Source organism: Octodon degus, unplaced genomic scaffold, assembly GCF_000260255.1.
Source record: "Octodon degus isolate 3935 unplaced genomic scaffold, OctDeg1.0 scaffold00179, whole genome shotgun sequence".
NCBI lineage: Eukaryota > Metazoa > Chordata > Mammalia > Rodentia > Octodontidae > Octodon > Octodon degus.
In genome coordinates this window covers 4,948,821-4,975,881 of record NW_004524755.1, presented here as the reverse complement: position 1 = coordinate 4,975,881, position 27,061 = coordinate 4,948,821, and the positions used below count along the sequence as shown (strand labels likewise).

The window sequence follows — 27,061 nt, the reverse complement described above, 5'->3', positions numbered from 1 at the left end:
AAGGACTTGGGCCCTGGGCAAGGAGGGGGATTACAGACTCCTGAGAGATGCACAGCTGGCTCTCCAGGGGCAGGTGGCGAGGCTGCACCTCATAGCCAGGTGCAGGGACGCTTGACTTTGTCACTTTGGTGCCTAAAAGCTGAGGGCAGCTGGGTTTCTTGGGGTAGTTGGACTAGAAGAGGTCTTGTAGCTCACAGGGCCTCTGCATTTTGCTTCCTGATGAATTCTGGGGCCCAGGAAGGCTTGTGGCTCACACGGGCTCAGGAGTTCACTTCGGGTCGAGGCTGTTGTAACCCAGTCCTGGGGCCAGACCAGAGCTGCATCTCTGCACTGAGAGAGTAAACGCAGCTCCCTCAAAGCCTCCCAAAGCTTGGCAAGGGGCAAACTATCAAGTGGGACTCAGTTATTTTTACAAGCAAAGCACAGGACAGCTGACAGCGAGTAATGTAAGCTAGCACTAAAAGTCACATTGGTAGAACGAAGAAAGCCACGAAATGGTCTACAATTCATACAGATGCTTTGAACATGGAGGAGGAAATAAGGAGGAAATTATGCATGAGGGGAAGCAAGGACACAGAGCAGGGGAACCCCAGGGCTCTCTGGGACCATGTAGAGAAGACACACAACAAGCAAGCCCGCTGACACAGCGTCTCAGACATTGGTAGTGTAGCTCAGCATGATGGCCATGATTATATGGGCTGGGGGCCTGAATCTAAGGCTGTTGTACTCAGTTATGTTCTGAGCCCTTGCTTTATGGCTGTTTTCTAAATTGAGGCAGGGTCTCACTAAGTTGCCCCAGTGGGCCTAGACCATGCGTCCTCCTGCCTCAGCCTTCCAGAGGGCTGGGGTTACAGAGGGTGCACACAGGTGTGGTTACAGGTGGTGCTGTAGGAGACTGGACTGGCCCCAGGGCTGGGTTACAATGGCCTTGACCTATTGTGTTTACATTTGGAGCTCCGGAGAGTGAAGACAGCTCAGAATTTCCTAGGTGGCCCTTGGCTGGGCTCTAGGTACCAGCGTTCAAAGAGGGATTGTGAACTAAGTTCCCCCTCACTACCTCCATGCGCGGATATTCTCCATGCCTCCTTTTCTCTCCCCTTCTTCCTGCTGTAGTCCCTAAGTGCTCTGTGGCTGGCCAGGGTCTGTAGGGAAGTGTGGCTGATGGAACACAGGGATGGCACAGGGACGACGTTGTTTTTCTTCTCCATGGAGTTGCCAGCGTCCGTCCATATGTGTTCAGCAGCCCCCACCCCCAGCAACCATGTAGGAGACTGGTTCACATCCCAGGTTCCAGGGTCCATTTGCATTGGTCTGCTGATCCAAGGCCACTGGGGCTAGTGCTGGGTGATGTGGGCTAGAGAGCACTCAGGGCTGGTGGGGACCTGAGCGAGGACAGGATGCTTCTGTCAGTGGCACAGGTGGGCCTGTGTGTCATTCACATGGGTCCCCAGCTGACTTCTTTTTCTTTTCTTTTTAAAATGTATTTGGGGGGTGGTGAATGAAAGCAAGAGACAGGAAAAGGAATATTTTGGGACTGTCCTGCTTCAAGGTTGATATGGTTAGATTTTTGAACTTATGTGTAAACATAAGAAGTATATAATTCTTTATGCCTATTTTAAAAATATATTCTAATTTTTTATTTTTTAATCATATTCTGTAGGGACTTAAAGTTCAACATATCAATACTTGATGAAAAATACCTGTTCCATGTTATGCCTAAGATGTTTGATATTCAGACAGATAGTGAGGTTAAGCTTAACAACCTAAGTTGTATGGTAATAACAATAAGCTTGTCTTCTGGATGGTTAACAACCTAAGTTTACAGACCAAATTAGAGAAAAAGGAGGGCCTCAAGGAAAGCCAACTTTTTGGCCCAGCCTTCCAAGGTTAATTAAGACTCAGGACATATGAGAACTTGTAATGTAACATCGTGTAACTTAGTAGTGTCCCAAATTTTCTGATCAAGGAGATTATGGGGCCAAAGAGGAAAGTGATCGATGATGTAGAGTATGCCTAAGGAGAGTCACATGGAGAGAAAACATTCTCTCAGGCTTTCACAGAGGGCACATTGGCCAAGCAATGGCCGTGACTCATCCACATGGCTGACACTGACAAAGGTTCTACAATCTGAGGTACAGGATCTCAGGATAAATCCTGAGGGGATTTCACTGACCTTCTCAGACCCAAAAGCTACAACTCTTGTTGCATAGGTCCTGCTTTACCTTGGTTTTAACCATCCAGCAGAAAAGTATAAAAATGAAATATAAGAAGTAAAGCCATGCTGATATATTGAGCTACAGGGGACTCAGGTCAACAGTTTCTGACATTGCCAGTCAAGTGGAAGACCCAATACTATTATGGGCTACTGGACTCTTTTTGAATATTTTGCTGAGTTTACATACCTATAATATTCAAATAATGGAACTTAACAAAAAAAGGGGATACAGATGAATGTCCATTTTGTATCTGTGTATTCAAAATGGTTAGGATAGATATATAGTTACATTCTCTTAATGAATAGAGGGATTTGTTCTAATGGTATTTGTAAATAGGATATCATGTCCGCATCTTGTACAGCAATTAACCACTAGGAAGAATGTATGCAATGTGTTAATTATTGAAACTGTCCTACCAATTTGATTTGAAACTGTCTCATTGCTATTTGTTTCTCAATAAAATTATGAAAAAAATAAATAAAAAATAAAATGTATTTGGTTGTTGCAAGTTCTCACTATGCAGGTTAGACTTGTGATCCTCCTGTTTTCAGCCTCCCAAGTGCTGGGATTACAGGTGTGTGCCACTACTTCTGGGCTTTGGCTGGCTCAGCACACCCTGGGGGTGGGGCTGGCACAGCATTTTGTGCTGGGGATTGAACTGTGGTCCCTGCACTTGCCTAAGCAGGTGATGTAGTTCACTGAGCTATCTCGCTGGCTGCTGCTGCTCCTCCTCCTCCTCCTCCTCCTCCTCCTCTTCCTCTTCTTCTTCCTCTCATCTTCTTCCTCCTCCTCCACCACTGCTGCCACCACCACTTCCTCCTTTTCTTCCTCCTTCTCCTCCTTCCCTTCCTTTGTCTTTTTGAGCCAAGTTCTCAATATGCAGTTCAGGCTGGCCTTGAGCTCACTTTGTGGCCCAGGTTGGCCTTGATTTCCCAATGATGCTCCTGCCTCAGCCTCCTGAGTCCTGGGATTGTAGGCATGTGCCACCATGCCTGGCTTCATTTATTTATGTTTAAATATACTTTTCATATTTTTCAAATTTCAAGGACCCTAGATATTTTATTGTCTTTGCCTTGTGTTTTTAGTCATATCTAGGACATGTTGATATATTTCTAAATTAGTAAGATATATCATATAGTAGCTAAGATACTATGTCTTTCAAATTTAGTTAGATCTTTTCAAGTGACTTTTTATAGATATTTAATACTTTTTATGTAGGTTCTACAAAATATTAGTGAATATATGCTGATGACCTTATCTTTTAGGCACTGTCACAAGTGAAACTTGCATTTAATGTGAAAACTTACAGTGCCTATATATTCCAAATTAGTCTTCTCACTGAATTCTTTCCTTTTCCAAAATTTGGTTGATTCTTGAAATTTCTAGTTAAACAATTATATGACATGAAAATGATGCAAGGGGTTTGCTTTTGACCAGCTGAGACTGTATAGCAATAGGTATGGGGAAGGGTTTTTAGTTACAAACAGTTGTAAGTTTTTTATTCCAACAACATAAACTTGTACTATTTTTCTGGCACTTGGGATCAATTTTCCTTATAAAAGGGCATGAATTTTTTTTTTTTAATAGTATTGGGGATCAAACTCGGGAACTTACACACGCCTGTCAGACGCTTATGCCACCAAGCTGTCTCCCTGGCCCAGGCATGGATTTTTTTTTTTTTTTTTTTTGGTGGTACCGGGGATTGAACTCAGGACCCTGCACTTGCCAGGCAAGCACTTAATCCACTGAGTTATCTCCCCCGGCCCCAGGCATAGAATTTTAAGTAGGAAAATTAACTTTTATTTCCACAACAGTATTTATCATCACAAATTTGCAGTCATAATAACAATAAATATCAATAAACCTGATAAATTTTGTTATTTTCCATATTTGACACCCTGTGAAGTGTTTGAAAATGGGTTGTTTGGTTAAATTCTCATTTAAACTCAGAGATATTTTCATATTTACATATTATATTTTGCTTTTGAGACAGAGTGTCTGTGTGGTCCAGGCTGGCCTAAACTCACTGGACAAACCTAGGCTGGCCTGGAACAAGAGCAACACTGCCTCAGTTTCAGAAGTGCTGTGATTATAGGTGTATGTACATACCTGGCCCCCAGCATTACTTTTTTATATCTTTTTTTTTTTTTTTCGGAACTGGGGATTGAACTCTGGCCCTTGCACTTGCCAGGGAAGCACTTATTCCACTGAGCCATCTCCCTGGCCCTTACTTTTTTGAATCGTCTCCCTTCCAGATGAAGAAGCTGTGCCACAGGCAAGCTCAGCCACCTTCCTAGTGCATGGGCAGCAGGTGACAGGGCCTCGCTGCTTGTCTAGTGGCTGATTGCAGTCCACTGCTCTACAGTGACACGACCCCTGCCGAGCCATCGCCTCTGCCCTTTGTTCTTGCAGTCTTGTCAGACGCTCCCTGGACCAATGTCTCTGGATCATGCAAGGGCAGATGCTTTGAGCTTCAAGAGGTCGGACCCCCGGACTGTCGCTGTGACAACCTGTGTAAGAGCTACAGCAGCTGCTGCCATGACTTCGATGAGCTCTGCTTGAAGACAGGTAGGTGACCCTGGCGCCCTGGGAAGCCTCCGGGGGTGGCTTGGAGACCCCTGCTGAGGTGTGTCAGGCTGTTCCACTTTGGCCGACCAGATATGCATTTGAGTTGTTTCCCACTGATTCACAGAGAGTGCACGTGGGGGCGGACATCCTTCCACCTCGACCTGACCATCCTCTGTGCAGCCGCTCCGTGCTGAGCCTTCTTGCCTCTTCATCCCCTGTCTCTCGTGTCACCTCCCGCATTCCCTGCTGGCAGATGTGGGCTAATACCGTGCGAATTCTTAGAGGGCTGGATTTTATCTTATTTTATTATTTTCTCATATAAAATATTATATACATGAGCACATGCTTGCAGTCTACGATGGTTCTGTTCACCCTTGGGAGTTGGCATGAGACAGAACCCACCTACGTGCCGTTTGTGTCCCCTGTGCCCCACCCTGTCTCTTGATTTCCTTCGCGTTTGTCAGACGCTTTCAGCTCGTCAGCCTAGCTGCAGGCTTTCTTTCCACCCCCTTTTCTGTACCAACTCTTGGTCTTCTGCAATGGAAATGGAAGACTGTAGGGAATCGTATTTGGTATTTTCTGCTGTGGGTAGCTCTAACTCTTCTTTTGAGGTTTCCCTTATTTTCTTCACACTTCCTCTCCACGAAAGCTATGGAAGGGGCCAGGAGATGGCTCAGTGGAATAAGCGCTTCCCTGGCAAGCACAAGGGCCCGAGTGCAATCCCCGGTTCCAACACTTTGGGCTGGCGAGATAGCTCAGTGGTCTAAAGAGCTTGCTTAGGTAAGCTTAGGTAAGCACAGGGACCATGGTTTGATCCCCAGCACCACATGTTGTGCCACCCTTGCCCCTGGGTGGGCTGAGTCGCTCACAAAAAAGAAAAAAAAAAAAAAAAGAAAGAAAGCTATAGGATGCATGCACATGATATGAGAAAGATCCCCCTTGGGGACTTTGAGTGTCTCATGGGAGACTGGCTGTGCTGCGCAGGGTACACACACACTTCTGGGCAAAGCCCCTCCCACGCCGTCTGAGCAAGGCAGCAGCCAGTCTCTTCAGCACCACCGGAAATGGGCTTCAGAGCTCTCCCCACAGGCTATTGCTTGCCTTTTGACTTCTGTGTGGCACTGATTCTTCTCAAAGCCTAACTCCTGTTATCATTACTATTATTAGTCTGATCTTTTTAATGATAGAGTTAGAAAGAGAGACATTATTCTCTTACTGAGACCATTGCTTTTGATTTAGGAAAGTGGACATTGACTCCCTTACTAATTCTGGTTCATTTCTGCCACCTCCTGAAAAATAAGAAGAGCTTAACTAGACTATTTTGTGCTCAATCCGTTTTCCAGACACGTGGCCACGTTTTGCTGCCATTGCATTGCTTTCTTTGGAACTCCTCGCAGCTCCTGCACTGCAGCTCTGCACACCTGAGTGCTAGCCCGCAGAGGTGGAGTGGAGGCTCTGGCTAAGAGACTAATGTTTCACAGCTCTAGTGTCATTGTGAACTAGCAGCCTGAGTCTGCTTGGCACTGAGGGTTCCCTGGTGTTTTGTGCTTCCTCCCGAGCTAGAGGGTCTTGTCCCCAACATGGACATCAGTCTCAAAGTCCTGTCTGCAGTTCCTTGCAAAGAGCAACAGGCGCCCTGACCCCGCTTACCTCACGCCTCCTGTCCGTGGCTTAGTAGAGGTGGGACTGTAAGGACGTGTGATAGCGGAGGGATCTGTCCTGTGCACAAAGGCGTCATGTACTGAGAGGGGGAAAATCAAGTGTCAGGAAGGGAAGCTGAAGGTCGTATCTGAGGCTCAGCTAACCTGCCCCAAGCACTCTCTAGAAGCAAGCCAAGTGTTCTGGCATGAACAGAGCCGGCTGCCCGCGTCTCCGTGTGTGCTGAGCGTGTGTGCATGTGTACTTACGTACACAAGCATGCATGTATGCACGTGTGTGGGAGTTGCTACATCTGTAAACCTTTATAAGCATCACACATATTGGCTTTTTTTTTAGTACTAGATCCTGAACTAAAGTCCTTGCTTGTGCTAGGAAAGCTCTCTACCACTGAGCTACAGCTTGGCCTTTTTCATTATTTTCTTTTGAGACTGGGTCTCACTAAGTTTCCCAAGATGTCCTGGAACTTGCAATCTTCCTGCTTCAGTCTCAAATTGTTCTTTTGAATGACTATCTAGTATAGAATTGAAGGGTTGAAGTCTATTTGATTGAATAGTTATTCAACATTTGTATCTCCCCAAGTTTTATTAATATATTCTACTCATGAACATTCATACTTTTGCTTATTTTCCTTGAGATGTAGTCCTAGCAGTGAGATTTCTGGTCAAAGTCTACATGCACTTAAAAATTTAAGTGTATATTATAAAAATGTACTTCTGAATGCTCACAGTTCTACCAAAGGGCCCCAAGGCATTTTACTACTTTTTACCAATGGATATGGTCTGTCTGTCTGTCTGTCTGTCTGTCTGTCTGTCTTTCTCTGGGGATAAAACTCAGAGCCTTGTGGATATTAGGCAAGCACTGAACTAAATGCTCTCATCTTTAAAGTTATTTTTTTTCTGAACTGATAGGTAATCTTATTTTCCAATAAGGTTAAATATTTTTATTTCACTTCACCTATTTTCTTTGACAATGGTACAGCTGACCCGTTTTGTTTGTAGTTCACTTTGAATCCTAACTTTCCTTTCTATTGTATCCTTTCTTTTTTCTTTTAAAGACAGGATTTCACTGTGTAGTGCAGGCTGGGCCTGATCGCACGGTGTCGCCCAGGCTGCCTTGGAAGCCACGGCAGTTCTCCTTTCTCAGCTTCCCAAGTGCTGGCATCACAGGTGTGTGCCCAGCTCTGAGGCGGCTTCTGCTGACACCCCTTCTCCAGGAGAACCTAGCCAGCGCTGTCTGCCAGCGTCTTCTGTGGCTCCCTTCACAGTGTGCAGCGCTAGCTGGTGAGAGTGTATCGCTTTACGTGGTGCAGTCTGCCTCTTCCACTTGCAGTGAGCATCCCGTGAGATGGGGGCTCGGTCGCTCTGGCTCTTTAGTCTATCCCAGAACCACTGCTGTCCCCCAGAGGAGGTGGGAGAAAGACTCCTGCACGCGCGAGTGAGCCGTGCGCGCTCTCCGGCCCGCAGCTGCGCGCGGGGCCACCCTTCACCCTGGCGCTCACTTCCAGGGGATTTCGTAAGTATTCGTGGCGCATTGAGCCTAGAAATAAGCAGTGAAAATAGACAGGTGATGTCCATCTCCCTCAGAACTCTGAGTCAAGCAAAAAGTCTAACAAACTGAAGACACAGGGCTCTCATCAAAACGGGAAGATCCTTTTCTGAACCTTTTTCCTCGGAAAGGTTGAACCGTGAGCGTCCAGTGGAGTGCCTGCCACAAGAAGCTGTGCTCTGTCTGTGGGCCTCGGAGGAGGCGGGGCCTCGGAGGAGGCGGGGCCTCGGAGGAGGCGGGGCCTCGGAGGAGGCGGGGCCTCGGAGGAGGCGGGGCCTCTGGGCTGGCGGGCCTTAGCTGCTTCCCTGGTCTGGTCCGGGCTGTGCGTGCTTTGGCCGCTTTGCGCTCTTTAGACCTGTGTGCGGACTTGGGCTCAGGCAGGCTCTGTAGCAGGCAGTGGCTGCTGCCTCCTGTTTTTGTTTTTTATTCTATGGAAAAAAGGTAAAATTAGAACCATCACGCCACAGTGATATACATGCATCAGTGTTTATAGCAGCACAATTTGGTTCTTGTTTTTAAATCAAGCTGGCCAGGGTTGAGCAAAGCTACTCCCAACACAAACAAGCAGAGCCCCAGGGACTGTCTCTCATTGACAGGTAGGTTCGCTGCACAGACTTCTGCCCGACACTGCCCTGAGGGCATTAGACAACTGCGGAACAGGAGGGGAACTTTTCTTGTCTTTTCCAATTCCATTTTTCTGAAAGAGCTCCATGGGGCTTTTGAGGTTGTCCTCTCATTTGAAAAACGCATAAATGGCATCTGATACCTAAATTCTCCAGCTGCTGTCCAGGCCAGAGGCCGACCCGGATGACAGGGCCTGTGAGTTTAGCACTCCCTGTGGGGCACCCGGGGCCAGCATGGCTCCTTCCTGTGCTGTGGACAGCGGGGAACCTGCTTTCTTGCGGTGATTGCAGCTCGCGGCTGGGAGTGCACCAAGGACCGATGCGGGGAGGTTCGGAATGAGGAGCACGCCTGCCACTGCTCCGAGGACTGCCTGGCCCGAGGAGACTGCTGCACCAACTACCAGGTGGTCTGCAAAGGTAAGAGTTGCGGGAAGGGCTTGAGACTGGAAGCGGTGGAGACTGGAGGTGTTCCAAGATGTCACACATGGGGCGGATCTGCCACCTGGCCTGTGACTTTGGGAGGGAAAGGAGTCGTACCCTGTTTTTCCTCGTGCTTCTTTTTGCTGTCTTTGATTTCCACTGATCAGAAATAGTTAAGAAATAAAGCAGAGTTTCCTAAGTAGATGGAACCTTGATAAGAAAGAGATTTCTGTACTTTGTCTGAGTTTTAGGTTGAGTTTCCTAGACGTGGACCCTGAGATAGGAATTGGTGCACAAGCTTGTGAGGGGTGCTCCGAACCAGAGCCCAGTGAGAGGGCAAGGGAGGCGGGTGGGGTGGGGGCAGGCACAGCAAAGAAGGATGTGGTCCCAGGGCAGGTTCCCTGTGGCCTGCTCTATGGTGGATCTGAAGAGTTTGAGTTTTATTTTGGGGCAAAGCGCATGAATTTTGTGCAAGTTTCCCAAGGTGCAGGCTGTAGGCACAGTTACTAGTTTAGACCAGGAAGGCTCCAACAGCCCCCGCTGTACCAAAGCTGTGCATGTCTGTGAGTTGACTTCCTATGGCCAATGCTACACTACCATGCTTTAGTGAATAGTTAACAATAATCAATGGGCTGTGAAGACTGAAAGGCACGCTCCTTGTCTTTAAGGAGCTTGCATAAGGGACCATGCCAACCACTCATGGATGTTAATTTGGGAAGGCTCAAGAGCCTATATCTTTAACTTGCAAGTCACTGTTGCTTTCTGAATTAAACCCCTTCCTCTCTCTGACATGGACCGCATCACCATTTCTGTTCAAAAGAGTTTGGGAGAAGAACAATTCAGCTCTGAAATGTGTGAGCTGCGTTGTGTAGCAAACCACCTGAGGCTGGGTGTTCTGTACTGCAAAGAGGGAATTTTTTAGATCATAGATTTGGAGGCTAAAAAGATGAGATAGGGCAGCCCTGCCCATCAGTTCTCTGGTGAGCGCTTTCTGGCTACATCACCCCCTGCCAGCTCAAGCCTCAGTGATGAGAGCTTGTACAGAACATGAACTGCAGACTCCCCTCCTGCAGCCCATTTTGTGGGAGTGAATCCAGTCCTGCAGCATGTGCATGAGTCTCTCCAGAGGGTGACAAGTTCCCTTCCACTAGTGTCTGTCTCTTTTTTTTTTTTTTTGAGACAGGATCTCACTCTGCAGTTCAGGATGGCCTTGAACTCTCAGAGAGCCTCCTCTCTCAGCTTCTGGAGTGCTGAGATTACGGGCATGGGCTGCCATGCACAGTTAGTTAGCTTCTTTAAGTTTCATACGTAGTTTAACTCAGCGCTTTTTGTTCTCCGTTCTTGATAGGGCTTACCCAGGGAAGGGCAAAGCTTATGTTCTCAGATCTCAGTACAGGATTAGAACAAGAGGTAGATTAGCCTTCATTTCTAAATTCAAGGCAGTCCACAGGTCCATTGGAAGTAAGCTGTCCACGGTCATCTGTCCCCGATCACCGCTTATGCTTGGAGCTTTTGCCTTCTTTGCAGGGAAGCTCTGTTGTGGCTTTGGGATCTTCGGTGGTAGAGCAAAGAATGTTCCATCAAATGACCGAACAGTTTGTTTCTGGAGGGTACAAACATGAAATTTAGTTCACTGACGCCACTGGGTTTTTAAATCTACCAACCATCTAGACTCTGAAGGCTCAAATAAACACCACTTGAGGTTATAAAATCTTAGCTTTCCCACCAGGTATGGGTGTACTTTAAAAGCCAAACCAGACACCAGACTCTATGTCAGAATTTCTTTTAGATGTTATGTCATATGCAAGTGTCCAAGAGGACATCAGTGCCGGGCTTGTTTGCTTCCTGGCTCTGGGTGACATCCCTAATTACACTCTAGGTGACCTTGGCTACTTTCCTTGTAGGAGAAACACACTGGGTGGATGATGACTGCGAAGAGATAAAGGCCCCGGAGTGTCCTGCCGGGTAAGCGGGCTCGAGGGACACCGCGAAGTCCAAGCCATTAGTGATAAGCAGCACAGAGAATGGTGGGTAACTGGTTATAAATGATGCCAAACTGAAATCCCTTTCCACAGACAAACTGGTGAGTACTCACTAGTAATTCGACATCCCAAGGCTATCTATAAATTTGGATTTTTTTTTTTTTTTTTTGCCTTTCAACTTTAGAAGAGCTATCATGTTTTCCACGTAGTTGAAGGTTTCACAAAGTGTGTATGGATGTCACGGGAGAAAGAAGCATTTCAGGCAGGGACTTTCTGTTTCAGTGTTTTTCCCTGGAGTTCTGCTTCTTGGCGCTTTGAAGGGTGGGGGAGGGGAACGGAAGCGGGGGATGCGGAACTAAACACTGTCCTCCAAGGCACGGAAAGCCCGGGAAACCCTGCGGCAGAGCAGGGCTGGAGCAACAGCCCCCAGCTCGGGTGTGACCAGTGCCAGGCACTGAGGAGGCCTTCCAGGAAACTGCTGACACTTCAGGGACCTTGCAGATGCTTGGCAGAAAATGCCTTTTCAGCAAATGTGCTTCCATAATGTATTTGGTCTTTTAAATACTTAGCTGTGTTATGCAATATAATGGGAGACACAAAATCTAGATGTTTTCATTTGCTTCCTTTTTAACAGTTGGGGGCATTTGGACATCTTGGTCCAGTAGAGCAGAGTGGTGACGCTTCCTGACTCTCCTGAGGTGTGGTTTCTGAGGAGAAAGCAGTCTGTAGAGTAAGCGGCCCTGGTAAATGAAGAACTGGGCTACTGTCATTGTCACCTCATATAATATTGTTTAGTGTGCTTTACACGTGACTCATTGTGTTCATTACATGGCTTTTAAAAAATACCAACGTACACTTGTTCTATCAACTTCAAACTGTTAGAAGTAATTCTGCAGATGTTTCAGCATGCTCGAGTTTCATCAGCTAGAATAATAAAGGGTCATTTTATAGGCTACAGGCCTGGGTGAAGGAATAGTCTAGTTCTTTAGTGCTATATGTTCTAGAGGTCTACATAATTTAAGTTATTTTTGGAAGTGTTTTATAATTAGAATTAAAAGAACTTTAAAATAAGTACTTCAATTTAGGGGCAAGAGTGCTAATAATTTCACATGTATGCATTCATTCGTCCACTTGTGTGTGAATGACTGAATTGGGGGTACTGAAGACTTACTAAGGGTTCACAAGATAGGAAGATGGCTGAGATACACACAGCTGCTTTTTTTTTTTTTTTTTTTTTTTGTGGTACCGGGGATTGAACTCAGGACCCTACGCTTGCCAGGCAAGTGCTTATTCTACTGAGCTATCTCCCCGGGCCCAACATCTTGGAAACTTATAGAGAAGAGAAACAGGTTAATAGGTTGTTGCAGAGTAGCATACAGTGATGGACACATGGGTGACGGAAGAGGGCTAGGAAGCAATGTCCTAATAGTAATTGGAGGTGTGAGCAGCTCACACTATAGAAGAGGAGGCTTCCGGCTGGGTTTTAAAGAATGTAGAGGAGTTCTCCAGGTGGCAGTGGGACAGAACTCATTCTAAGGCAAATGTAAGTTTTTAAAAGGTAGCATGTATTATTTTTGTTTGTAAAGCAAGCAGCAGCGGCAACAGAGTGTGTACATGAAGAGAAATCTTAGAGTCCAACCCTTTCCCTTACTCATGTAGCCCGGACTGATGTCACCTGGGATGTGACGTGTCTGGAAACGTCTGTGCCCAGGCCCCCTTCCGGGAAGGTTCCTGGCCTGTTGCTCTTGGGTGGGTGGTGCGGACGACCCTGCAGCAGAGCAGTGGCTGGCTGCTGCCACTCTGAGCTGCGATTGTTGCTCTTTCAGGTTCGTCCGCCCTCCGCTCATCATCTTCTCGGTGGACGGGTTCCGTGCATCCTACATGAAGAAGGGCAGCAAGGTCATGCCCAACATCGAGAAGCTCAGTAAGTCCACGTGGCCTGCAGCCTGCACTCGCTTCCGCAGCCCGCTGTGCCGCGTGCTTTGCTGTCGGAAACGCACGCTTCCTGAGTGCTCATAGCGTGGATTTATCCAAGAAGGGATTGCTATTGGCTCGTTGGTCCTAACAACTGGCCTTGTATTTCCAGGGTCCTGCGGTACACACTCTCCCTACATGAGGCCTGTGTACCCTACCAAAACCTTCCCAAACTTGTACACCCTGGCTACCGTGAGTATTTTCCCAAGCTATGTGTATTCAAAGGGCTGATTTTCATCCTGGGTTAATGTAAAGGGGAGTAAGGGGTTGAGACCGGATTTCCGTACATAGCCCAGGCTGACCTTGAACTCATGGTGACCCTCCTGCCTCAGCCTGCGGAGTGCTGGAATTACAGGTGTGTGCATGACACCCAACTTAAAGTAGAGGATTTTAAAATACGTTCCTCAGTGTTCAAAGGAAATTTGTTTCCTACAACAGTTGTTAGCTTTGTAAATGAAAAAGTTGATTTTAAAGTTGCTATGTTTCGTTTTCCGGTACTCCAAATCAACCTGATTTTCTTCTTTAAGATCAAATCACTTTTTATTTTATGACTGTTATGTCTGTTGTTCGAGGGAAAGAACTAGCTTGGACTAAAGGAAAAGAGTATTTAGAAATCAAAGTTCTTTGGAGGCATTGTATACATCTCACCCTAAAATAATAAAAGTGTTATTTTCATTGTTCCTACAGTTAAGAAAGCCAACTATTTAGTTTTTTGTAGTTATGTCAAGTTTCTCAAATGACTTATAACTCTCAAAACACTACTCAGGGAATAGGAGGACCTATACTATAACATCATGTAACTCAGCCGTGTCCCAAATTTTCTGATCAAGGAGATTATGGGGTCAAAGAGGAAAGTGATTGATGATGTCAGGTGTGCCTAAGGAGAGTCACATGGAGAGAAAACATTCTCTCAGGCTTTCACAGAGAGCACAGTGGTCAAGCAATGGCCGTGACTCATCCACATGGCTGACACTGACAAAGGATCTGCAAAGTGCGGTACAGGGTTTCAGGATAAGTGTGGAGGGGATTTGACTGAACTTATCAGATAAAAAGTTACATTTCTTGTTTTATAGGTCTTGCTTTATCTTGGTCTTAACCATCTAGCAGAAAAATATAAAAACAAGGTATACAAAGTAAAGCTATATTAATATGCTGAGCTGTGAAAGGCTCAAGTCAACAGCTTCTGTGGATAACCCACTACTATTGTGGACTGCTGGACTGTGTTGGATTGTTTTGATGAATTCATGCACCTACAGTATTTAGATGCCAATGGAATACCCACCTCTGACAGGACTAAACAAAGAAAGGGGATACAAAGGAAGGACCGTTTTGCATCTATATATGCACAATAGTTAGGCTAGGTATACAGCTACTTTCACTTAATTCAATGAGAAGAAAGATTTGTACTAATAGTGTTTGGACAGGATATCCTGTCTGCTTCTTGTACTATGAATAACCACTAAGAAGATAACAATGTACAATGTATTAATTATTGAAATTGTCCTATTGATCAGTTTTGAAACTGTCAAAAAATAATGAAACCTCAGAGAAGCAATAGCAATGCATTTTAAAAATTAAAAAAAAACCCAAATCAAAACACTATGCATCTTATATACTTTTAGAAATGGAGTGCCATCTTACATAAACTTCTGTGATAAGAAAATTTATAATAGGATAAATCTACATGGGTTGTTGCATTGTTGTCTTAACTTTGAATCTACCTTCTCACCAGGGACTGTACCCAGAATCGCATGGCATTGTGGGTAATTCCATGTATGATCCTGTGTTTGATGCCACCTTCCACCTCCGAGGGCGGGAGAAATTTAACCACCGCTGGTGGGGAGGTCAGCCGGTGAGTGCCGACTTCCTTCTTACGTGTGTTGGAGTATTTTACCCCAAATCTTTTACCTGAGGAACAGATCTGTAGAACTTCATCCTGTTTTGTCATGTTTCTATCTTTTGATATTATATATACAGTACACATGTCATATGTGTAGGTTCAATGTACTTGTGATGTGTATATGCTAATCTACACCTGGGCAGGTGGGGCACATACAGTTACGCACGCGCGCGCGTGTGTGTGTGCATCTATGTATAGTGTGTGCAGTGGCATAAAGGTGTGAGACGGTAAATGTCTTTGTAAGGATGGTGTCCAAACAGTGTCACAGATTGAATTTCAGAGCATTTTGAAGGAGTAGATAAATCTTACTGATTTACCATACTTGGGAATACAAGGAAAAAGAAAACTAGATGATGTTGTCATCAATAGCAACAAGAAAACGTGGGAGGTGAAGACACTTACTGAAACCCATAACAGATTTGTGAATTCGGAAATTCTATCCAGCTGCTGCTGCTGCTGCCGCCGCCGCCTCCTCCTCCTCCTCCTCCTCCTCCTCCTCCTCTTCCCCTTCCTCTTCCCCTTCCCCTTCCCCTTCTCCTTCTCCTTCTCCTTCTCCTTCTCCTTCTCCTTCTCCTTCTTCTTTTTTTTTTTTTTTTTTGAGCGTCTTGCTGTGTAGTTCAGGCTGACCTTTAACTCAGGGTTACCCTGCTGTCTCAGCCTTCTGAGTGCTGGGATGACAGGTGTGCACCACCATGCCTAGCTTATTTTATCCATTTTTAAAATCACAGAGGTTCAAATATGAAGAGATTCTGAGAACAGCAATCAATACTAACAGAGAAATTGCCCCGTGTACCTTTGATCAAATGCCTGGGTCCATGTTAAAATGGCTGTGGGTGGCTGGGGCCTGCTGGCCTGTCTGTGACCGTGCATGGCACACATGAGGCATATGGCAGCCATAGTTGTCAAGCTGGGTAGCTGGAGGACTGGAGCCCTGCAGACCAGGCCTGGGCACTGGCTCAGCCGTGTGCAGAAGGGCTGAGATGGTTCCGGGCTGGCCACCCTGCTGCTGGTGACTCCAGCAGGAGGAGACTGGGAGGCATTGTGCAGGGGCCATTGGGCTGTGTGGCTTTGCTTTTGCCTGTGGAGCCTCCCTCCCAGGGTGACCCTGACCCCAGGGTGCTTGCTGCAGTCCACAGGAGGGAGAGCACGCGGAGGAGCTGTCGTCTTCTGAGACACTGCTTTTGAGTATGGCAGTCACTGTGGCCGGAGCAAGTCACTACTGAGTCTCCATGCTGCAAGGGGAGTGTGGGCTTTTTTAAAGCAATTAACATCAAAAGTCTTCTTGTGTGTTTTCAGAAATATTTTTTATAATAGATGTTCAGATATTCTACAGTACTCTGCTGTTATTATTTCACTTGTTCTAGAAAAGGTCTGTGGTGACCCAGTCTGTGACCTCAGGGACACACCCCCAGAGGGCAGGACAGAGAAACATTGAGGAGTAAGTGGGATAATAGAAACAAGAGCTCTGTCAGGGCATCGCCAGTTGGTCTTCTGGAATAGTTTTATCACAGAAGCCCATCTTCTGAGGAACCCAGAGAACATAAACATGGTACTTGCAACTGCCTGGGTCAACTCGACGTGCACATCAGGGTTTCTGGGGAGCGTGACCTGGGCCAGCGTTTACTCAGCTCAGCTGTGCAGGGGCCAAGGAGGGAGGTGGCCAGCCCAGCGGGAGGCCTTTGAGCCTGGGAGAGATACTGTGTCACCCCTCCCCTTCCTCACCTTCTCCCCTTCCTCTATCTCTGTCCTTGTCCCCTATGAGCTATCTTTCATTTTGCTCTTTATTTATACATTTGGTTTCTCATATAAGAAAAACTATGTGATATTTAAGCTAGTGTGTCTGATTTATTTCACTTCACATTATGGTCTTCAGGTTTACCATTTTCCTACAAATGATGCAAGTCTTTCCTTCTTTATAGCACAGTAGTATTCCACTGTGTGCAAATACCACGTTTTCTTTATCTGTTCATGCGCTAGGGTGGACACACAGGCTGCTCCCAAGGTTCAGCTGTTGCTTATGGCACTGCGAGAAACATGGGTGTGTGTCTTGCTGTAACAGGGCATCTTTAATCTTTCAAGAAGATACCCACAAGGGGGATTTGTTGGGTCAGATGAAGTTTCTGGTTCTAGTCTTTTGGGACTCTCCAAGCTGACTTCCATAGTGATTGTACCACTTGCATGATAAATTCTAAGGACCATGGTAGTGATTACTTAAAAAACACATTTTAGTGGAAGTATTTGGACAGCAGTGCTCAGTGGCACAAGCATCTGCTTGGCAAGCGCAAGGTCCTGGGTTAGATTCCTGGTACCAAAAAAGAGAAAAAAAAGGGAGAAAGGATTGATGAATATTCCTTGGGTGCTTCTGCAAACCTCCCTGGAGTCCTGTACATTTCACAAAGTCACCAGTGAAAAAAATAACCAGAAAAAAGAAAATATTTGTAAAACTCTTAGACTTCTAGTTAAATTAAGCTCAACTTATTTCACTGAAGGATGAAGCCATGCAAGATGCTTGGCTGAGTAATACAGGGCCGGATGACAGGAATGAGAGTCACTTCTCAGCTTCCAGTGGGACAGTGGATGGAAATATCTATCTAGTGTTCAGCTAAAAACTTGATCTCGCCATGAGGCTTCCAAAAATAATTTCTATCTTTGAATTTCACATTAAAAAAAAAAGTCAAGTTTAAACTTTAGGCTTTAATTTTCCAGCCTTCAGCATGCACGCTGAGAAGCTGCCCCTCGCCACACGACCCCGCTTTCCGCAGGCGCATCTCCAGGACGGGCATCCCGGGATGGGCATCTCTGGCTGACCTCCCGCAGCGTGCGGCGTGGGGTCCTCTCTCCTTCCTCACAGTCCGAGCTCACGCCATCTCGGGGCACCGTGTGCAGCCACGAGAAGTGGCGGGGCGGGGGGGGGGTGCCCAGGCTTGGAGTAAGCTCGGGGCTCTGAGACAGAGTCCCAACCCACCCCCTTTCCAGTGCGCTTGTCTGGGTACTTCAAGAGCGGCAGGTGTCGTGGGCTTCTCGCTGCTGGGCCTGGAAGCCCTTTCTGCCTGCATCGGTGGGCAGAGAGGCCAGGAGACCCGGCGCTGGATTCGCTGCAGTGTCGGGGTGGCAAGGACCCGGAGGGAAGCTGCGGCTTAGTGCTCTGGTCGTGCCCTGGGAGGGGAGGCCCAGCTTCCTGCGCAGGAACATTCTCCCGTTTCTTTATGCTATCCTTTCTTCTCCACATTCTGTCGTGGGTCTGTGGTGCTTTCTCTTTGCCTGGGTCTTCTCTTCTTGTTCATGGCTGGCATGGAGCCCGGGCCCGCGCCGGCCACGTCCCTGCTCTGTCACCAAGCAGCGCCCCGCCCCGTCTGCCTCCTCCTGGGTGGCTTAGGTTGGGTCCCCTTCCTCTTGGGCCCCCGCCCGTCTTCAGTCCTCCTCGAAGGTGTGCCCCCAGAGGCCTTGCTGCTCAGCCCTGGCTCTGCTGAGTGCTCTGCGGGGCGCCCTGCCCCAGCGGGGGCTTCTTTCTTTTTCCGCATCATGCATTCGACCTTCTCCCCGTGAGATGGCTGTTTCCATGTGGACCGTCATCCTCTCTCCACAGTGACCCTCTGACTGGAGCCTGGTGCCCTGCGGTGCCCCAGCTGCACGCCGTGCGCTGCCCGGCTGCGCCCCGTCCCTGGAGGCGACGTCCGCATGGCGCTGGGCTCGGCTGGCCTTGGGACCCGGCTGCTTTCTTAACCGGTGGGTGGACGTGGCCACCCCTCCTGCCGCACCGTGCTCCGCGGCCCGCTCAGCCTCCTCACCGCCTTGGTTTCTTCCCATCTCGGTAACAGCGGCCTCCGCCCCTCTGGTGGACAGATGCACTCCATCGCGGTGGCGCTAGAGGGTTTGGATTGAGATTAAAAAGAAAATCCCGGTGGTCAGTCCGTGCTGGCAGGGATGATGGCCGCGCCGCGCACAGAGGCGGCCCCGCACATGCATCTTCGCTCCCTTTGTGTTCTGTTTCTGCCTCTCTCCGACTCAGTCCTCCCCGATATGCAAGAGACCGAGCTCCCTGTTTCTTGTTATCCGTCCTTTATTTTGCTTTTTTAAGTTTGAGTCTGTCCTGGAGGAGACTCCCCGCGCTACCGGAGCTCATGTGTCTGACCTAGTCCCCTCACGTCACGGGCTTGAGAGGCGCCCTTTTCGTGCAGGGAACTCGAGCTTGGCCTTCTTTATGGCAGAGTAGTGCTCTGGTGCGGAGAAACGGAGTTCTAAATGTCCTTTTAGTTTCAAGTAGTCTCTATAATTTGCTCAGGTTTTGTTTGTTCTCTTTTTGACCATGCTCCCAATTTTCTCTTAGATAATATAGGTAACGTAGTATTTATAAAGAAGTGGAGAGAATTTTTCTACTTTTTTTCATAGAAAGATACTTTTGAGCTCTAAATTGTCCTCATAATTAGCATAATTACGTTGTCACAGCAAAATTTTGAAAAGAATTTTTGAAAATTTATTTATTTATTTATTTACTTGAAGGGTCTCACTACACAGCTCGGACTTATAGAGATCCTCTTGTCTCAGCCTCCCCAGTGCAGTGCTGTGATTACAGGCATGTGTCACCATGACCTGATTCAGGCAGGCACGGTGTACCTGGGTTCTGGGGACGGCATGGCATGTGGTGCTGAGGATTGGACCCGGGTCCTTGTGCTTGCCAGACAGGCACTTAGACCACTGAGCTATTTTCCCAGCCTGTCACAGCAAAATTTTGAGAAGTATGGAAAAACATAAAGAACAAACTTGAGGGGCTGGTGAGATGGCTCAGTGGTCTAAAGCACCTACTTAGAACAAAAACTTAGCAAAGCAAAGGGACTGCAGTTCAATCCCCCAGCACCACATGCCAGCCAGGGCCGCCCCCTGGTGGGCTGCGCTGGCCACACACACACACACACACACACACACACAAATAAATAATAATAAAAAAAAAAAGAACAAACTTGAGTTTTTCCTTTGAATGTCTTTTGTATTTTAGGGAAGGGTCTACAGGGTGTTCAGGGTCTCTCTACTAGATCAGACTCATAGTCATCCGCCCGTTTACAGCCTCCCAAAAGCTGGGACTACAGGTGCATGCCACCACTCCCATTCTCAATTGTCATCTCAGCACGCTCTGGGGGTGGGGCTAGCACTGCACTGAATGTCTTAACTAGGAGAAACAATGTGTTGCAAGCTCTCATATACGTAGTCAGTGGACTGAGACCTCAGGAGTATTCCAGGGATACAGGGAATGTCACAGAAGTGTAGAAGGTGGAGGCAGACCGATGGTGGACAGGCCCACGTCATTGCCACCTGCCCCCAGGCTTGGCCAGCAAGCCATCTGCTCAGCCCCCTCAGGGTTTCGTTTTCCCTGTACTCCTGGGCTCGGTGGTGCTGTGCAGTGGGGACCATCAGGACCACCATGACATGCTCACTTGGTCATCTGTGTGCACCTTTGAACACTGGGAAGACCCTTTTGGTGGCCTTCCTATTCTAGGGGAACCTGCACTGAAGATATTCTTAGAGAATGTGCCAACGTCAGTGTGTGTCCTACAACATAAATTTGAAAAGCGTAGGGTCATTGTTTGACAGATTTGTACTGAAAACTTTTTCCTTTGGAAAAGCCCTGACTGAGCATGTATTTTATAAATGTGAATTTTTTGTGGTATAATTTCCTTGGAAATAGCGAGGCACCCGATTTCCTGGGAAGCCGCTTGGGTGGGAATCCACTGAGCTTGTGCCAGGGAATTGAAGCAAGTGCAAAACTCAGCGCCATGATGCGATAACCTGGTTTCCCTGGGGACTGGTTGGGTTCTGAGGAAGCTGAGGGTGACTTAGGACTTCACGGTTGGGTTCTGAGGAAGCCGAGGGGGACTTAGGTGACTTCACTTGAGCTTTGTTTTGTTAGTGGGGAGGCAGGGGCAAAGGTGGGTGAGTTTCCAGGACACATTTTTAAAAAAGCCTTTTTGACTAGCATGTGTGTTTGCTGTACACGAGGTCCCACTCATCATGGGCGTTGGTCTATGCACATAGCAGAGCTTTGTTTCTGTTACACTCCTGGCTCCTGTCCTCTTTCCTCCCCTCCATCTCTTGGTCCCCTCCTTTTGCAAAAGATCCATCTCCCTGTTTCCTGTTATCTGTCTTTGATTTTTCTCTTTTATTTATTTATAGTTTGGGTTTCTCATTTAAGAGAAATCTGCAATAGTTAAGCTTGTGTCCCTGACATATTTAACTTAACATGATGGTCTCAAATTGCATCCATTTTCCTACTAATGACCTAAGCGTATTATTCTTTATGGCATAGTAGTACTCCACATTGTATAACCATTTTTTCTTTATCCATTCATCTGTGGAGGGACATATAGGCTACTTCCAAGATTTAGTTATGTCTTTAATTCTTCGGGAAGCTTCCTAGGAGGGGAATAGCTGGATCGAATAGAATTTCTAGCTTTAGGGAATCTGTGTACTGGTTTCTGTATGTTCACACTAGTTTACATTCCCACCAAACCAGGACATGGTTTGGCCCCTGTTGGACCATGCAAGCTTCCATCCATAAAGAAGAAAGGCGCTGTGGTCTGACATTGGGGAGCACACTCAGAGAACCTGCAATTCGCATGTCTACATCGTCCACAGGACCTGGCTGAGCAGGAGCCGTGTGCCACCCGGGCAAGGGCCCTGCCCTCCCTTGTGGGTGAGCACTGCCTTGGCTCAGAGCTCCAGGGATTTGAGGGCCCGCACTGTTCTCCCTCACCTGGGTTTCATTGACCAACTAAAGCAGCTCTGGTTTCGAGGGTGAACCTTTCTAAATGTCCTGGGGGCCTGGGGCTCTTGTACAAAGCTTTCCAAGCTGGCGTCACATGCCCTTTGAAGCCATGGCCCTGTGCCTGGATGTCCTACAATGCCTAGCTAAGCATTCCCATGACAAATAAAGCTTCTCCCCAGAGTCCCCAGCTACTGTCAAAGTCAGGGTGCAGTAAAGCCAGAAAAGGAGCTGGCTGCGCCTCATGGGGGACTTTGTCTTCGGTCTCCTAACAAACAATCTACCTTTCGCCCCCTCTTTTCCTTTAAGTGAGAGGCTTCCTATCGTAGATGTCTGCCTGTGGGATCCTGGCCATCCTAAGCTGTTTTAAATGTTCCTGCAATAACTGGATTTCAGTTATTTCCATCATTGCATAATAATAAAGACAGATCCATCGATTGTGTGCCAAATGCTAAGGCCCAGGCTTAAGGACTTTGAATATGTGAACTCATTCAAGTGTACCGTTACTTCATATGATAGAAAATTTGTCTGCATCACAGTGGACACGAGGCAGAGGGAGGCTAAGAGGTCGGGCTCCTCTGCAGCCTTTCAATCGTTGAGAGAAATCTGGTCTACTCCTGGTTCTTCAGTGAGCAGGATTCTGCCCCGGCATGAAATGTTCAAAGCAGTGATCAGACAAGGCAGATACAGAAGAGAGAGATTTTTGAGATGCAATAAAGGCTTAAAGAAATGACACTGGAGTCACAGCAGAGCTTTCGAGAACTTTTGCAGAGAACATATTGAATAGTATCAGGGAAATAACCCTTCTGACTTCCAGGTGGGAGAAAGGGGCTTGCAAGTAATGTGACATTCAGGGTGGGGTATGGGCAGAGTATCAGGCCGATACCTAATGTATTTCTCAAATGTCTTCTTCTTTGACCAAAACTCAGAGCATATTATAAGCCTCTTATATTTTCCTCATTAGCTATGGATTACAGCCACCAAGCAAGGGGTGAGAGCTGGAACGTTCTTTTGGTCAATGTAAGTAACCTTTTCATCAATGTTTTTAAAGTTGTGATTGGGAATGATTACATTCATGAAACATCAGTTCAGTGTAGATTTCATTTCAGTCAAATGTAAAAGTACCAAGCTTTTGTGTATTTACTGATTCAAAGTTACTTTCCAGGCAGTTGCTTCTCTGTCCCTACCCCGGCCTCCCCAACCAGTGCTCTCTTTCTCTCTTTCTCCTTTTCCCCTTCCTTTAACAAAGGAAGGTGTTCCTTCCATCTCACCCCTCTTGAGATCTTTCTGCCCCTCTCTGTAGTGAGGGGCTCACCACCCACGCATGCTTCTCTTACTTACTGCTATGGTTTGCATGTTTTGTAACCTGCTGCCTGTCTTAGAGTCCACAGTCTTCAGAATCTGGTGTGGTCTCTGGCCATGGGTGAGTGGTCTAGAGATTGGAAGTTCTAGAGGAGATGGGGGCCCATCTGTTTCACCCCTTTTTGGCGCCCACCTCAGGGTTTCCTCCTAGGAAAATGGGTCTAGTGGTCCTTCCTGCAGAGGGGGCAGGAAGGGGTTAGCTGATATTTATCGAGATGAAATGTACCTAAGAAAATTGCCTACATGTTGATTATTTTTAAGGCTCCTTAGTAAGAGAAAGGATCTGTTTCAACTTATGTGGGGATTTTGTTTGCACTGGGATGTTCTTCCCATGCTTTTCTTCCCCTGAACCACCTAAAGCTGTTTCTATAATTTCATCTAATAATCTAACAAAAATCTGATTATTCTGTAATGTGCTGAGTGCAGTCACAGGCTCAGATTAATCCAAAAAGGTGCTGTCTATAGTCTCCAAATTTAGGAATCAAAGCCACTTTTTCAGATCTGAAGGGCTAAATTGAAATTGGGTAGAATGATTTGAAACTGAGACAGGGAAGTCTTTTTAAACTTTAAGAAGTTTCTTGAGATGAGAAATACACATGGGGCTGTTAGAAAGACACTCTAGAGCAGGCGGCATGCAGTTTTCTGATCTGATCTGACATTGCCTCTCTGGAAGCCCTGGACTGTCAGGGATGCTTGGAGAAGTGATTCCTTTTGCTCTGCAGCACATTTGCTGGGCAGGAGGGAGAGAAGCCAGCAACATAATTAATCCTGTGTCCCCACCCCTGCCCCTGACACCGCTGCACAGCTGCTGTGAAAAGGGCCAGTGTTCGGGCTCTGAATGACAATTTTCTCCACCCATGTGAAACCACTCGGAAGAAGGTGGCTTTTGTGTGCTCCGCAGAGCTCCGTCCTCTTGCTGTGCTTCTCACACCATTCTTTTATTGCTGCTCCCTGGAAGGGACTTGCATTCAGTCTGTATTCAGTCCCCACTTTAAAAAAAAAAAAAACAAACTTCTTATAATTAAAAAGTAGGATCATTCTTCCAGTCATTGAAGGGATTATGTGTCAAGGACATCCACACCAGTATGTTCTGGAACATCTTTATTTAAAGCTGAACTCCGACTTTGGGTGGGAAGGCTGTCTCTTCACAGAGTTCTGTAGGGCAGCCTAGAATTCTACTCTTACCTCAGTTTTTAGTGGTCGTATCTCATTCCAAAGTCATCGTCTGCTGACGTCCCATCAGCTTTCTATGTCAGGGCAGCAATTCCCATTCTGTCTGGGTGGTTGGACGCAGCCTAATCCCTGGTCTGCTATTTATGAGCTCGCTGGCTTTTGGCGAGTGGTTTAATCTTTCAACAAATGAAACAAAATGGAAACCACAGTATCTTCATCATCATCTAGTGGTGTGAAGACGGAAAAAGTCAGCGCATTTGAAGTGCTCATCAGAGAACAACCGATACCAGAATTGCTTTCCTATTCACATTCTCTTTCAACTTTGGCTGGACAGCGTGTCTCTCTCTACACCCTTAAGTAGCTTTTCCCCCTTTACTGCTGAGTACCTCCTCCAGTCCTTCATTTTCAAGTTTTCCCTTTAGTGCGACCATGTCTAACATACTGGGACAAATTCTGCCTCAGTCAATGATGACAAAGATAGTGAGGTGTGTCCTATTTTCTTCTGCTTGGGCCTTTCCCTCCCTTGGTCAAGTGTATTTGCTTAATCTCTGCACTGTGTTTGAAACCCTAGTGGTTAAAGGACAGGTCTTCTTGGTGGGTGAGGTTATTTCTTAAAGATAAGTTAGGAACTTCAGGGACCATCTTGCTCACTGGGTCACACCTAGGTCACACCCAGGATGGACACTCAGACCTCAGTCTTCATTTAACACCCCCAACCAGCCTCTGCCCAGGGGATTGTAGCCTGCTTATCTTCCCCAAGAAGAGAGGAGTGATGCTTCTGTCTTAGTCTTCTTGGCAAGAGTCTCTTGCATCTTTGTTCATGTCAACACATATGCTGTAAACACGCTATGTCGTTAAAAAATACAGTAATGCCACAATTTATGAGTGCTTCTGTTCACAATCAATTTGGCCCCTGAACAGAAGAACTGGGAAGAATTTTTCTTCCATTCTTGAGCTCCATCACACTGGGTAATGCCCACGACCATGACACCTTCCCCAGGGTCACAGGAGTTCGTGACCACGGCACCACCGCACCATGGATGAGTGGGCCATCTCTGGGGATCTGTACATCCAGCACATGGTAGTAAAACCAGGATTTTGGTGAACCTGTTCTATGCACCAGGCACTATTTTAAGTGGTGTATGTAGACCATTCTGTTCAATCCTCTTACCTCTCTTCTGAGCAGTGCTTTGGTTGTTTCACCGGGGCTCTCCAGGGTAGCTAACTAGCGACAGTCTCATCACCAGCACTCTTAGAAGCCAGGACAGGACTCAGGCCTGGGGAGATAGCTCAGTAGAATAAGCGCTTGCCTGGCAAGCAAAGAGTCCTGAGTTCAATCCCTGGTACTGCCAAAAAAAAAAAAAAAAGAAAAAAGAAGAAGAAGAAGAAGCCAGGACTTGAGCCCATGAATTTGGGCTGCTGAGCTGTGAGTGTTTTTAATTCCTTTTCTATTATGGCTCACGTATCCCATCAAGCAGGGTGCTAGCGGATGATCTGTGCCCAGCACCAATTTTATCAGCCTGCATTTTTCCACTAGCATCAGAAGAGGGTTCATCAGAGTCCACGTTTGCGGCTTAACACCAATCACATAAAATAAAGCAGATTTTGGGTAGCAGTGAGGCAGAGTATAATGAAAAACTTCTGACACTGGCTTTTTCTTAAGTTAGGAAAGAATCCAAACTATGAAATTATAATTATTTTGCTCAGATACAAGGGATTTCTAAGGCTGAAGAATTAAATTCCTCAAGTGATTAACTTGGATTTGCTATGCCTATTTCTAATTCAATTCTATGGTATAATAAACAGGGTCACATGGATTCAACGACGCTGGAATATGTTTCCATCAGGGCTCAGTTTTTGGTAAACAGTAAACATGATTTTCTGGTTGTACAACTCTACCCTTGAGGACGCCAAGCATCCGTGAGGCTAGGGGCCTGGCGCTCTCTGAATGCTCTTGCTGCTGTTTGTTGGACTAAAAGTTCCAGGGCTCACCTGGCATTTTCTGAAGTTTTTGCTCAGCATGATCAAACTGCGTTTTGGCTTGAATTCACCATCCCTGGCTGTGAGTGGATGAGCAGAAACAGCGTTTTGTGGTCCTTGTTCAGAACAAGTGGACGGACAAGTCATGGTACTACCGGGCTGCTGGGCACCCCGAGGTGACCCAGCCCAGCGTCTGGCACTGCTGTGTCAGCTGAGAGCTTTTGAAGCTCATGCCAGTCAGAGGGTAATTATATTTCAGCAGAGGAATGGGGCTTAAACACACAGCCATTGTGGATGAAGATTGTATAATCTTGGTCAATCTTATAATTACATGTGCCTGTTCATGATAGACTTTTATAGAGCTGGAAGAGGATTCCAAGACTGCTTTTCTTAACCCATTATTTCATAGAGGAGGAACTTAAAGCTTCAGGTTAATGCTTCTAAAGCCATTGCTGTCCAGCAGCGCAGTCATTGCTGTCTTGGATCACTAGTAAGCCAAAGGAAGTGTTAAGCACTTTCTGTGCTTGCTCACCCTGCTTTACTTCATCTTGCAAGCTGTGTGGTGCTCTGCCATTGCCTCTGTTTTCCTGATGAATGTACAGAGGCTAGGAGAGGTCAGAATGCTACCAAGAGGCTGACTGAGGCTGATAAGAATTGGCCCTCTTTAGCCACAGTGAACAGCTGGACTCAGTAAAGGGCAGTGAACCTGCGCCAGGACCCTTCCTGCAGGGAGCAGAGTTTCAGTGAGAGAGGTCCTCCCTTTGGTCCTCGAAGCAGAATTCCCACCTAGTCTTGAGGAAGGGGTTGGGTGATGGATGTGCTACAGGTGGAAATGGGAGTTTAATGTGAATTCCAGAGGCTCTTTGACTACAGGTAAGTTTATACAGGTAGTGGGAGATGGAGGG

General features: G+C 46.8%; 1 protein-coding gene across 1 annotated transcript in view; it reads left to right on the top strand.

Annotated features, from left to right (window-relative positions):
* Nucleotides 1-27,061, top strand: part of Enpp2 (ectonucleotide pyrophosphatase/phosphodiesterase 2) — a 79,479-nt gene that overhangs the window by 8,662 nt on the left and 43,756 nt on the right. The window contains exons 3-9 of the mRNA XM_012517448.2: nt 4,629-4,784; nt 8,903-9,028; nt 10,936-10,996; nt 12,840-12,937; nt 13,100-13,179; nt 14,720-14,839; nt 22,606-22,661. Coding sequence (XP_012372902.1) covers nt 4,629-4,784; nt 8,903-9,028; nt 10,936-10,996; nt 12,840-12,937; nt 13,100-13,179; nt 14,720-14,839; nt 22,606-22,661 — 697 coding nt within the window. The remainder of the gene's footprint in view (nt 1-4,628; nt 4,785-8,902; nt 9,029-10,935; nt 10,997-12,839; nt 12,938-13,099; nt 13,180-14,719; nt 14,840-22,605; nt 22,662-27,061) is intronic.